We start from the raw sequence: 14,694 nt of genomic DNA, 5'->3' as shown, positions 1-14,694 counted from the left end.
TATACATAATTGTTTCAAAATAACTTTATATTACAAACGTGTCAAGTTATATTTGACTTCTGGAGAAAAAAAATGAGTGTGATATGTTATAGTTACTTGTTTACACCCAAAAACGTATAAACACGTTCTATTTTAAATATTACCATGCTCCCAAAGACGTATTTACACGTTTTATTATGCTAAAGCATACAGAAGGCTTTGATGCAGCCTCTGAACTGAAGAGAATGGTTGAAGCGATGGTAGTTATTACAAAAACACCCAGCAGGTGGCAGCAGAGTATAAGAGATCAACCATGGTTATGTTGCAACAAGCTCTTTTTGACATTGTTTTCACCAGGAATGTGAATGATGAAACTTAGCTATATTCTAATGCTAATTGCTGCAAAACGGAAAAAGATAGAATGTACTTTTTTTGTTCCTGATGAAAGAAGATGCTCTAATCTTTCTTTTGGTAGGTTCCATGTTTTTATAGCAATAGAACACAATATTCTGTCGGCCTTGCAAAATCAGTCAAAAAAAACTTGCAAGCAAGCTAGCTATCGCTAAATCTATGTTCCTCTCTTCTCTCCTCGCGAGCTTTGAACTGAACTCACATTTTTTGGTCACGTCTAATCAATGTCAAACAGGTAAACCTTGACACTCTCATTGGTCAAATTCATATCAAAGCATAATATTTCATATCAAACTTATTGCATGTCTTTGCAAAATGCATATTGCATAGGCCAATAACGCGATATCGATATTTTTTCGATATATTGTGCAGCCCTAATACATATTATGAAAATAAGTCCAACAAGTGATAAATGATGGTGCCAGTAGGAGGGTCATTTGTTTTATTTTGTTGTTTTTTTAGATCGTACTTGATGTGAAAAGTTGACGAACTCCGGTTGTAAGCACGTGATGTGTGAGAAAAGAGGACCCGACTGCCGGGAACAGAATCAAGTGTTGATTAGCTAATGGTGCTACTTCAACTTTTAATTGTTGAAAAGCCGTTTGTAAAAAAGCGCGATGATGAAAAAGGCTTTTTGACGTCCGATTGCAGGCAAACGGGCGAGCGAGTCCGACTAATATGCGGCCCAGCTGTAAGTTAGCGCACGCGGCTTTCGGGCGGCCTTAAGTGCCTTAATTACCGTAAGAGAGCCAGAAAAACCTCCCTGGGCTCGGTCGGGGGCCCCTGCGGCGCGCGCGAGCGAGGCCATTAAAGATGATGGATGGACGGACGGACGGCGAGACGGGCGGCCCAACCCTCGCTCTTATACATTTACACTTGCGCCTAAGTGGCTGTGATTGCCTAAGTGGAAGCGCCGGCGGTTCCTTCCTCGCGTCCCTCGGCGAGCTTTTGTTGATTTCCATTTCCAAGCCGCTTGGACCCTGGAGGTTGCGCCGATTCGGGCCGAGACGGTTTGGGCCTTTTACGGGCTTGACGAGACGTCGTTTTGGCTTGGATGGCGTCCTGATTGCCGCGCTGATCACGGTCATTATTGGCAAACAAGATGGCCGATTTCTGGGAAACTGGCGCAATCAGCAACGCTCGGGTGGTAAAAGTATTCACGCTCAACAACACGGGTACGAGTACTGATAAAAGTTCACTTAAAAAAAATAAATAAATAAAATTCGAGTGTCTGTATTTGCCACCAAAAAGCTGAAAGAATCGTAAAATCCAAGTACAAAGTTAAAAATAGAGGTGTCAAAATGAGTGCATTAATTTTGAGTGAATTTAAAGTTCCTAATTTTTTTTAACGCACGATTAATGACAACAGAGCAGAGATATCCAGTCAAAATTTAGCTGTTTAATTTAATTTAATTTAGCACATTTATTAATAATGCATATATTTGTGGAGACTGGGGTCAAGTAGAATTTTTGCAATTTAAAAAAAAAAATGTGCAGAATTTCACAAGTTTATTTCATGTTAAAGATTCGAATGCTCTTATTATGAAAAGACAAATGCACTGAACTGTCACCAACATCTTGAAAAAAAATGCAATTATGCCATCTAGTGGCAGAAAAATGACCAACACGAATCAATATCACCCTTTTTTTTCCTCAGTACATCTTTTTAATTTTAACTCAATTTTATGAATTATTATTAAACTAAAAGATGCAGCCATATTTACATTAGTTTAAAAAAAAATTCTGTTTCTGTTAATGAGTATGAAAACTTAAAAAAAACATTTTCTTGTACATTGAACAGAAATAAAAGTTGCCATTAATTGTGAGTTAACTATTGAAGTCATGCGATTATTTACAATTAAGAATTTTAATCGCCTGACACCCCTATTAAAAAGTAAACAATTTTCTCTCAATTATGTACAATACCTGCTTTATTAAATTCAAGGTTTGTTATAGTTTGGGAATTTTTCATTTGAGGGAGTTCTGATTTCGTTTTGAGTTTTATTTTTTAAATTGAGTTTAGTTTAGTTTTAATTCATTTTCAAGGTGGTTCTGCTCATTTTTATTACTTTTAACTATTTGATAAATGATTAGTTTTAGTATTAGTTTTTTTTTTTAATGTGTATCACTTGTGTGCAATATTTAAAAAAAAATCATGGGAGCGACGTCATCTTTTGGTGCTTTTCTATTGGCTGCTGCTTGATGACGTCACTTCGTGTGACACATTTTCAAACGTCCTTATTCAGGCGGCTAATATCAAAATAAATCGACTTCAAATCACAAAAAAATGGTTTGAAATCCAATTCATTCCAAGTAATATGAGTAAAAGCAATTGGAGAAATTAATGAAAGGTGAAGTATTTGCATCTGGTTTACCTGGAATTGGGGGCGTGTCAGGCTCGTCGGTGCTGGGCGCGGAGGACGACCTGGCGGTGTCGCTGCGCTTCATGAACCTGGGGAGCAGCCCGCCTTCGTCCGACGAAGACTCGGGCTTGTCCAGCTTCGTGGAGAACCCGCAGTACTTCTGCGGGATCGTCAAAGACAAAGACATGTGTGAGTCACTCCGCTTCGTTTTCATTTCAACGCCTTGCGCAAAAATGGACCAAAAAAATGGACTTGATAACTTTTTTTGTTTCTATTTCAGGCGTTCAGCACATCAAGCGCGCGGACATCGTGCTCAAGTGGGAGTTGGGCGAAGGCGCTTTCGGCAAAGTCTACCTGGCCGAGTGCGCCAACCTCAGCCCCGACAGCGACAAGATGCTGGTGGCCATCAAGGTGAGTTTGATTGGGGATCGTCTCTGCCTCTTCTTCTATGGGAGGACCAAAAAACTGCAAACATTCAAAATCAATAAATAACTCCATAAATAAAAAAAAAAGTGAAAATAGAAACGATATAAAAAATATATATAATTCAAAAATTATATCCAAAAAATAAATATAAAGGGAAGTATTTTTTTTTATTAATTTATTTTCCCTTTTAAGCATTTATTTATTTAGTCATGTATTTATTTATTTATATCATTGCGACTTGGCAGTACGGACCAAAATTGCCAAAATTAAAAATAAATACATGACTAAATAAATAAATGACTTAAAAGTGAAAATAAAAACTGATATAAAAAATGTAATTTGAAAATTATATCAAAAAATAAATGGAAATAAAAAGAATATATATATATATATATATATATATATATATATATATATGGGGTGTTAAAAAAAATCGATTCGGCAATATATCGCGATATTACAGGACGCAATTCTCGAATCGATTCAATAGGTGGCAGAATCGATTTTTAAATATCCATTTTTGATGGAAAAATATTCAACAAAACGTCTTATGGTTAAAGTTCACACCTTAAGCATGGAAAAATGTTATAATAATGGAACATTAAGCCTTAATATTTTATTTCAATGCTGTTCAAATATGAAACTGTCTGTTCAATACATTGGCTCACAGTTATAAGGCTGAAGTTTCAGATAAATAATACATGTTCATACAAATCTTACAGTGTACAAGATTACTGATTAGTAATTTCTAAATTTGAGTAAAAAAAAAAAAAAAAAAAAATCACGACAATCGACGTATAAAACCGTATCGGGATTAATCGGTATTGAATCGAATCGTGACACGAATAGAATCGTCAGATACTAGGCAATTCACACCCCTAATATATATATATATATATACATACATACATACATACATACATATATACATATATATATATATATATATATATACACACACACCCACATTTGTATTTAATTTTGAATTATATGTTGCGAGTGCAAGTCATTAACTGGACCCCAAAGCAGACGAAGACCGAGCAGGTGAGTAGCAACAATGATTTAATAACAAAAGGAGCACGATGAGAACGTGAGGGAATAATGCGATACAAAGTGCAACCAAAATGGAACAAATGGAGCACCAAAGGCGATATCAATTAACTAGCAAAAAAGTACAACAAAAATCCAAACAACCTGAACGGCTGGGCGGATTCCCAGCTGAAGGACGTCGTCGGATAAAAATACAAAAATACTACTTAGAATCAAACAAAAGGCAAAAATGCATACAGAGTAGTTGTGTCAGGAGTAGCAGTCATAACTCGGACGAATACGTAGTAACAAGGACAAGAATAATCCGACGGCGTCCTTCAGCTCCTGCTGCACCTAAATACTGAGCTAATTGTGATGCCTGCCAGGTGTGCAGCTGGGGACTCCGCCCACCCAGAAGTATGCCAGCAGCTGTGGGAGAAGGAAACATGTGACCCAGCAGCCTGACATCATACACAAACATGACATTAGATTTTTTATATCCATTTTTATTTTCACTTTTAGTCATTCATTTAGTCATTTATTTATTTATTTATTTCATTTCAACTTGGCAATACGGACCAAAATTGCCAAAATTAAAAATAAATAAATGACTACATAAATAAATAAATGAATTAATTAATGACTTAAAGTGAAAATAAAAATGGAAATCAAAAATATTCGAAAATCACATCCCAAAAAAAATATACAAATGGAAGTAAAAAGAACAAAAAATATATATATACATAAATAAATATATTTGTATTTATTTTTTCAATTATAGTTTTTTATATCCATTTTTACTTTCACTTTTAGTCATTTATTTATTTCATTTCAACTTCAGCACTTTTTTGCCGGCAGACGCTGAAGGACGCCAACGAGTCGACGCGGCAGGACTTCCAGAGGGAGGCGGAGCTCCTGACCGTCCTGCAGCACCAGCACATCGTGCGCTTCTACGGCGTGTGCACCGACGGCGAGCCGCTCGCCATGGTCTTCGAGTACATGCGACACGGCGACCTCAACCGATTCCTACGGTGCGTCATCGGCAAACGCCGCCGTTTGCACGTCCTCAAGCCGCACATTCATACCTGCCACAAACTATTTATTTATTTATTTATTTATTTTTCAAGAATTATATTCACAAATGGAATCAAATCAACTCATTTCTATGAATTCATTTCTGTCAAAGTACTATTCAATAATAAACGAATAAAATGTTTCCATATTAATTTCCATGTGAAAAAATTTTACTTATTAATTAAATATACATTTTCTTTTTTTTTAATCAAATAGTCAAAAATCCAAAATTGCGTCGCAAGAACTGTTCAATAATAAACTCAATTTTTCCCAGAAATATTTATTTCCATGTGAAAAATATTTCTAAAATACATCAATTTAATGCAATATTTACATTTCAAATTAAATATACATTTTCTTTTTTTTTAATTAATAGTCAATGTCAAAGAAATTGAACATAAAAAAATCAAAAATTGCATCGCAAGAACACTTCAATAACAAACTAAAATTTGTTCATAAATATTAATTTCCATGTGAAAAATATTTCCAAAATGCAATCAATTTAATGGAATATTTACATATAAGATTAAATATACATTTTCTTTTTTAAGACGGCGGATGTCGCTGCACATGTGGCCAGATCGCAACGCAGGGAGCTTACAATTTCTCAACGTCCGCTCGTCTCATCTGCGGACGGCCTTCAAATCTGGTTGCAAGACGACAAATCCACGACAAGTTTGTTTTGATGAACTCCTGCAAATGGACAAAAACAACACCAAAAATGATCACTTTTGAAACTTTTTGTGGATCTACTCATAATCGACTTGTCTACCAAATTTCAAATTGCTAATCTAAAAAACGAGCCTAAAATGGCAGCTCTCAACCAAAATGGCGGACTTCCCTGCTTTTTCCAGCATGGCTTCTTGAGACTTTTTTGTGCGTCTACCCATGATGGACGTACCTACCAAATTTCAAGTTTCAATGTCAAACTGGCTTCAGGGGCTGAATTTTTAAAAACATCATTCTTCTTTAAAAGCTGGCCTGAAAAGCGAGCCTAAAATGGCAGCTCTCAACCAAAATGGTGGACTTCCCTGCTTTTTCCAGCATGGCTTCTTGAGACTTTTTTGTGCGTCTACCCATGATGGACGTACCTACCAAATTTCAAGTTTCAGTGTCAAACTGGCTTCAGGGGCTGAATTTTTAAAAACATCATTCTTCTTTAAAAGCTGGCCTGAAAAGCGAGCCTAAAATGGCAGCTCTCAACCAAAATGGTGGACTTCCCTGCTTTTTCCAGCATGGCTTCTTGAGACTTTTTTGTGCGTCTACTCATAATGGACGTGCCTACCAAATTTCAAGTTTCTCCATTAAACTGCCTTCAGGGGCTGGATTTTTAAAATGATCTTTCTTCTTTGAAGGTTGGCCTGAAAAACGAGCCTAAAATGGCAGCTCTCAACCAAAATGGCGGACTTCCCTGCTTTTTCCAGCATGGCTTCTTGAGACTTTTTTGTGAGTCTACTCATGATGGACGTGCCTATCAAATTTCAAGTTTCTCCATTAAACTGCCTTCAGGGGCTGGATTTTTAAAATGATCTTTCTTCTTTGAAGGTTGGCCTGAAAAACGAGCCTAAAATGGCAGCTCTCAACCAAAATGGCGGACTTCCCTGCTTTTTCCAGCATGGCTTCTTGAGACTCTTTTGTGCGTTAACGTTGGCCAATTAGAGCTCATCTTGTTGCCAGGTGTCCTCTGACAAAAACAAATAAATAAAATAAAATAAACGCCGGGACGTCCAAAATCACATTTGGGTCTGGAGCGTCCTACTGTGCAGCTGCTTTCCCAGCGCGTGCACCTGCCCGCTAAACTAATCAGTGAGCACATTTGCGCTGGGCGTCGCCCGCCGACTATCGCATCATCGCCAATCAGTCGGGACGGGACGGGTACGAGGCGCCGGGCCACCGTTAACCCTTCGGTCGCACTCGTTTCACGTCACTTTGTAAGGATTGTCACGTAGTGGACCCGGATGGTTCCGGAAAATGTCCACTGAAATTCCCTTTGTAGTCGTTCGGGAACGGTTTGCAGCGAACGCGTTTGGAATCGTTCATCATTCCCAAGTCAACTCTCAAAAGACCACAACAGGATTTGAACTAAATTGACGACTCATCAGTCAAACGAAAAATAGTTTTGGAACACGATTGGGGCATCGTGAATGACGTCAATGCCGTCGCATAATTCTAAAAAGAAAAAATGATTCTTATTTCCCCCCCCATAATCGAGTAGCCCTACTTGAAGTCGTTGAATGTTGTTGCAGAGCTCACGGTCCGGATGCTCGGATCCTGGAGGAGTCCAAGATGGCGGCGCTGGGCGAGCTGACCGTTCCTCAGATGCTGCACATCGCCGCCCAGATCGCGTCGGGGATGGTCTACTTGGCCTCGCTGCACTTTGTCCACCGGGACCTGGCCACGCGCAACTGCCTGGTGGGCGAAGGCCTGGTGGTCAAAATCGGAGACTTCGGCATGTCGCGGGACATCTACAGCACCGATTACTATCGGGTGAGCGCCAATAAAGATAAAGCTTGGGTCGCCGCCGTTCGCCCGTTCGTGCAACTGGGTCGCGAGTCACAAAGGCTTAATTTTAGTAGGAGTTTGCGTTACGATTAGTGGCGTCAGGTTCCAAAAGCTCAATTTACAGTACAATTTCATTTTATTTTGATTTTATTTAAATTAGTTTCATTTTGTCTGTTAACAGGAGGCTTAAGGTTTAGATGGTGGGTTAGGTTTGGAGTTACTGGTTTAAGGATTTGGATTCTGGTTAGGTTTCAGGATAGGATTAAGGTTGGTGATCTAGGGATGGGGGTTGCAATTGGTAAATTAGGTTTAAATATTAGAATTAAGGGGCTAAGATTTGGAATTAAGAGTAACGCCTTTATCTTAATTTAGGGTTAGCCAGGCATTTTCATAAAACTGCGTAACGGGGATTGAATGTCGGATTTTTGAAAGACGTACAATCACGTCATTGGCAGTAAATGAGTTGAGATCTGGATTACTATATTGAGGTTAGTTGGGAATTAGTGCTAGGGTTAGCAGTAGTGCTGTCACTATCGAATATTTTTAGAATCGATTAATCTATCGATTATTCACTCGATGAATCGACTAATTGGATTTATTTGAATTTTGTATTAAAGTGAATAACAACGTCTTTTTATTATTAACCAGTGATTGACGTTTATTTCATACTTTGCATTCATATAGTGATTTAAAAAAAAGGGGGTAAGGATTGATGTTGTACTATGTTATCGGTTCGACCATTGTTTTCCAAAGGTTTTATTTAAACACAGAAGATAATCAAGATAATCTTTTATGAAGAACTACAGAAATCGGTGAGCAATTGCTGCAGATATGTTGAAATCGGTGGATTTGGACCATTTAAAATTAAAAAAATGGCTCCAAACGATCACTCGATTATTAAAATAGTTGTCGATTAATTTCATCATCGATGACTTGTCGATTAATCGATTCATTTTGTTCGTTTTTATGGCAATGATAAACTATAAAAACAGAAACTGTACATATCAATACGTCACCGTTTGTCAGGTGAAGGAATGTGACTCATCACCCCCCGGAGGACCAAAGTGGCACTACAAACGACCTCTTATATTTGCGTTGTCGCCGTTGGCCGCTTTTTTTAGGTGGGTGGCCGCACCATGCTGCCGATCCGCTGGATGCCGCCCGAGAGCATCATGTACAGGAAGTTCACCACGGAGAGCGACATCTGGAGCTTCGGCGTGGTCCTCTGGGAGATCTTCACCTACGGCAAGCAGCCCTGGTACCAGCTGTCCAACAGCGAGGTGGGTCGTCGTCTTCAATGGGCAGGAAAAAAAGAAAAGAAAAAAAAAACATGTTTGGGAAAATTGGCCTCGATTACTTCCCAGAAGAAAATCAGACAAACGAGTGGCGGAACGAGACGTTTTGGTCTTTTTCAAGGATCCTCATCCAGATTCTCCTAAGTTAGAGAACTTATCATATATATTATTGGACGTCCACGTGAGAATGGACCGACTTGCACTTTAACTCATTCGCTCGCCGCCATTTTCACATTTCGCAATCCCGTTCGCTCAAGGCTGTTTTACTGGATTTTGACTGATTTTGCAAGGCCCACAGAAAATTGTCTTCAATTGCTATAAAAGCATGGAACCTCCCAAAAGAAAGATTAAAGTCTCTTCTTTCATCAGGAAAAAAAAAAAAAGTATGTTTCTATCTGTTTCCGTTTTGCAGCAATTAGCATTAGAAGTTTCATCAGTTTTCACAAATCTATTTAAAATTCAAAGTAATTTAGCTTTTTTTCTAGATGGCCCTTGTTGATCTCCTTTGCTCTGCTGCCACCTGCTGGACGTTTGTGTAATAACTACCAATTCTGCAACCGTTCTTTGCAGTTGAGAGGCTACATCAAAGCCTTCTGTATGCTCTAGCATAAAAAAAAACAAAAAAAAACGTCTAAATACGTCTTTGGGACACTTACATTAAAAAAACGTATTTACACGTTATTGGGAGCAAATGAGTTTTAAGAGGGAAATGTCACTCGCACAAAAATGGCGGGTCAAGAGAGTCGAATTACGCAGGGAGCTGCTAAGGCTAACATCGCTAGCACCGATGGCAAATTGGAGTGAGTTTGAAAGAGACTTTTGGAAAAACTGCAGCAGAAGTTGATCCGAGTAACCAGCACATGCCCAGTTTCAAGTTCAACTTCAAGGCAGGCTTTTTTTTTTTATTTAATTTGTATGTTAATTAGTAAAATTTCATGATGGGCTTTAAACATTATTTTGAGATGGTTAAACTCAATCAATTCATTAAAATTGTAAGTTTTTAAGTTGTATAAATAATGGATTAGTGTGGTCTCTGTATCCGCAGCCGCAAACGACACGAATTGCATATTTCTGACAAAAAAAAAAAGAAAAGAAGGAATCTGTGTTCAAATGTCATTTCAAACTGTTTGATCCCATAAAAATAATATAAACTATATTAATAATACATCAAATCAAAAATGTGAGTTTCTCATCTGAACAATGATTGGAACTCGGAAGAAAGAAGTCCTAAAAACAGACTACGACTGTTTTTCAGTGTCTGGCGTCCATCCCAGTCAGAATATCGAATGTCAAGGCTATAAATTTCAATCACCGCTGTGATTATTTGAGTCGTGTGCGAGTTTAGCTTTGATGCTGCTCTTAAAAGTCCAATCAATAATAATAATAATAATAATGTAGTGGAGTCATCGAGTAGTCGTATGAAGTCCAGCGTGTCGCCTTTCAACAGCAGACTGGATCGCCTTCCATCTAATCGGATCAACTGCCTGCCCTTCCATCCTAATCGCTTTGTGAGGGGACACGTCAAGTGTTTTTTTTTTTTTTTGTGAAAATCTCCACGGGAGTGTGAGGAAAGCAAAAACAAACACGACTCCATGTGTGACTGAGTCTGTAAGTCGTCTTTTATGACCTTGGGCAGTTTCAGATCTTGTTGCTTTGTTTCCCTTCCAAACTTTCAATAAATCACAGCGCAAAATGCAAACAAATTGTCCAAATTAGAGTTGAGGCGTTTTTAACGGAGGCTTCGACCTGCAAAAACGTTGACCCTCAGCTGGATTTTTCTTGTTTGCTGAAGACGTTGAATCCAAAACGCAAACCATTTGTTGAACACGTTAAGTCTTAGGACTGGCTTCTCCAGTCCTGATCCTTTTTTTTTTTTTTTTTTTTTTTTTTTAATCTTTTTAATTTAAAGAATAAACTAAACTAATAGCAACTGAAAAAACATTACGAACACGGACTGCTCTTGTGCATTCTGGCCTCCAGGGAGCAGTGTGGTGCCGTGCATCCATTGGTGTACACACAAAGTGAGTGCAGAAGAAAGTTATGTTCGAATTTTATGAAAATAACTCACTTTTCACATATTGGGAAGAATTTGTGCCTTTGGGTAGTGTTATCTGATCTGTGGGTTTGTGTTCCCACAACATTTGTGCGTGGAAGGAAAAACACTCCCGACGTCGATGCTAACTTCCTGATAGCGCTAGGCTAGCGATGTTTTAAAAACGAAGCGTGTTTTGCATTTAAATATAGAGTGGCTGTAATTCTTAACTCATTTGCTCCAAATAACTGATAAATAAAAAAAATTTATGTTTTAAGTGTATCAAAGACGTTTTTATAAGTTTTTTGTTTTGTTTTTTTGTGCTAGAGCATACAGAAGGCTTTGATGCAGCTGCTCAACTGCAAAGAATGATTGAAGAAATGGTAGTTATTATTCAAACGACCAGAAGGTGGCAGCAGAGCAAAGGAGATCAACCAGGATCATGTTGCAACAAGCTCTTTTTGCCAGTATTTTTCACCAGGAATGTGACTATTGATGAAACGTAGCTATATTCTAATTCTAATTGCTGCAAAACAGAAACAGATGATGAACTGATAAAAGAAGAGACTTAAATATTTCTTTTAACAAGCTCCATGTTTTTATAGCAACAGAACACAATATTGTGTGGGCCTTGCAAAATCAGTCCAAATCCAGTCAAACCGCCAGGAGCGAACGGGATTGCTTTTGTGAAAATGGCGGCGAGTGAATTCGTTAATATTGTGTATTTAGTTTTACAGTTAACTCCAAGTGCGACGTCATTCAACAGCTTAAAGGACGCTTGGGGGCAACAGAATAACAAACGCTACACATTTGCTAGTTGCTAATGCTACGCAAGCAAAACGGTGCATTCAGGGTACTTTTTTTTTTTTTTTTTTTTTTTTTTTTTTTTTCCGGAAACTTCGGTTTTCTTCAATAGCGTTTTAAGAAGAAAATAATCGTCCATTTGGCCCAATTGGCCCATTGTTTTGGCCGATGTTTGAAGGCCAATAATCGGCTGATTATAATCGGCGGCCGATTAATCGGTCGAGCCCTTTGTCTACTTTTGATTTCAAGTTAAGATTACAGTTTCAATGTTCAGCATTAAGATCAAGTTAATGGTACGCTTTGAAGTCCTCAAACGCGCGTCCGACGCGATGCTAACGCGTGCCTCTGCGCTGCCCCCCGCAGGCCATCGAGTGCATCACGCAGGGGCGGGAGCTGGAGCGCCCGCGCACGTGCCCCAAGCAAGTGTACGCGCTGATGCGCGGCTGCTGGCAGCGGGAACCTCAGCAGAGGACGCTCATCAAGGACATCCACGCGCGCCTCCTCGCCCTGGTCAAGAACCCGCCCGTCTACCTCCACATCCTGGCTTAATTAGGACGACACGGATAAAACAAACAAGTCCACCTCCCGGCACGCTTCGGCCTTTACCGGCAAGGTAACTCGCTGCCACTCGGTTGGTGTCGTCTTACTAGTAACATTTCGCCCCCCCCCCTCCAACACCCTACTAGTGCCACTTTTGGCCTCCTAGTATGAATTTCAACCTGACGAGCAGACACTAGTAGGCTTGTGTCCCACGAGGATCCCCAAAGTGCCAACTAGTAGCATGTGGTTGCCATCCTAGTAGTGTGCAGAAATGTCATCGGAAGGCAGTCATGGAAAAATTTACTAGTGAGATAGTTCTACGAATGTATTGAACTGGCTTACTAACAATTTTTATTCATTGTAGCTTATGGTCCATGCAATTAAAATTCATTACATTAAATTAAAATTCAATTACAATTTAAATGATTAAATTACAATTCTGTACATATATTATTTAGATATTTTTTTTGTTTATTTTTTATTTATTATTTATTTATTTTTATTATTATCTTTTATAATTCTGTACATCATATATATATATATATATATATATATATATATATATATATATATATGTGTGTGTGTGTGTGTGTGTACACACATACACACACATACAATACAGAATTACTTAAATTACAATTTCATTTACAAAATCAGCATAATTGTAAAAAAAAAAAAAAAAAAAGATTATTAATCCTAAATTTTATATTTACATTTGCACCTTTTATTTTTGTAATTAAAATAACTAATTTAATAAATTTTGTTTCATCCAAAAGGAACTTGCATAATTACAGTGTTTCTATTTATTTTTTTATTGGTCTTAATATTTTTAATATTTTTATTTTCTTGTTTTGTACCCAAACAAAATAATCGTTTGAATAATCGTGATTTCAATTATTGCCAAAATAATTGTGATTATTATTATTTCAATAATTGATCAGCCTTACCATGTACTAGTATTTTTTTTTTTTGGTCAAACATAGACAATTCTGCAGACTACTAGCAGACAGACTTTTTCTTTACTACTAGCGCCACATTTTGGGCTGCTACAAGTGCACATTTTAAACATAACTAGAAACAACAGTACTGCACTAGAACTAGGCCCAACAAGTCGACGCGTCACGTACTAGTAGCCTCCTCGCCACATCAAAACAAACTAGTGTGGTCTACCCTCGCTAGTAACATGTATTGCCATCTTACTGGTACGCCGCCAAATTTGTCCTACTAGTGTGCAGAAATGTCACACAGTAGTTGAAGAACTCGCAAGTCATCAAGACATCAGTGGGGGAATAATAATAATTTAAAAAAAAATGTTATGACTAAGACAATTCTACTCGTGCGCCAAACTGTCCTGCTAGTGAGGAGAAGAGAAGCACGGAAGAGACGGAAGAAATCCTCCAACAAGTTTTCCATCTTGCCCCGCCCCCCTCCCCCAACAATGATGCGGCCTATTGAATTTTAGCGCCCCCGCAGGCTGAGAGCAGAACTGCGGCCTGTCGACCTGAGGGGAGGACCGTGCTAATGACCTCCGCTCAAACTTTTCACAAGATGATGATAACCACGATTTGTGTGTATATAAGCTACTTTGTGTCTCATATATGAATAATTTTTTTCAATATTATCATGCGTTATGTTTGGTCCGGTTTTTTTTTCTGTGTGCAGATGTGACGTGGCTGTACAACCTGCAAATGTCAATTTTTTAAATATTTTTATTTATTTTTTTATTTGAGGTGTGCAGTTTCTGTATTCACAATTTCAGGAAGGCAGTTGCTACTGTAAAGACCTTCAAAATAAAAGTCGTGCACTTGAAAGTGGGCAGAAGATGTGACGCCTTCAAAATAAAAGTGAGGCGTACTACAATGTGACATGCCAGGGCTAAGACATTCAAAATAAATACACAGCAGTGTAAAGGCCTTCAAAATAAAGGTGACGTGCTTTCAGAATAAAAGCACGGTTGTGAACGTTAGTGTGAAGGACTTCAAAATTAAAGCACTATGATGACCTTTCAAATGAAAAGCGCAACAGAGAAATGGAGTCAGAAATAATAAAAGGCGCTTCAAAATCAAGGGTTTGCAAGTAGTAAAACGGCCTTCAAAATTAAATGTAAGGTTATGTGCCAGTGTAAATATGAAATAACTTCAAAAATAAAAGCAACGCTGTCAGGGTTGGAGCTGAGACATGCTTGTGCAAAGGATTTCAAAATAAAAGTCTTGGAGTGAAACTGGACATATGTGACACA

At 38.2% G+C, this 14,694-nt stretch overlaps 1 protein-coding gene across 1 annotated transcript in view; it reads left to right on the top strand.

Annotated features, from left to right (window-relative positions):
- The window catches only part of ntrk1 (neurotrophic tyrosine kinase, receptor, type 1), a 35,172-nt gene extending 22,348 nt beyond the window's left edge, over nt 1–12,824 (top strand). The window contains 6 exon segments of the mRNA XM_077527414.1: nt 2,787–2,942; nt 3,034–3,164; nt 5,067–5,239; nt 7,529–7,769; nt 8,906–9,064; nt 12,279–12,824. Coding sequence (XP_077383540.1) covers nt 2,787–2,942; nt 3,034–3,164; nt 5,067–5,239; nt 7,529–7,769; nt 8,906–9,064; nt 12,279–12,464 — 1,046 coding nt within the window. The 3' untranslated portion in view covers nt 12,465–12,824.
- Nucleotides 12,825–14,694: the final 1,870 nt, after the last annotated feature.

This window comes from Festucalex cinctus, chromosome 7 (assembly GCF_051991245.1).
Source record: "Festucalex cinctus isolate MCC-2025b chromosome 7, RoL_Fcin_1.0, whole genome shotgun sequence".
NCBI classification, from domain to species: Eukaryota; Metazoa; Chordata; class Actinopteri; order Syngnathiformes; family Syngnathidae; genus Festucalex; species Festucalex cinctus.
Note: the sequence above shows the minus strand (reverse complement) of the source record. Positions and strands in the feature narration are given on the sequence as shown.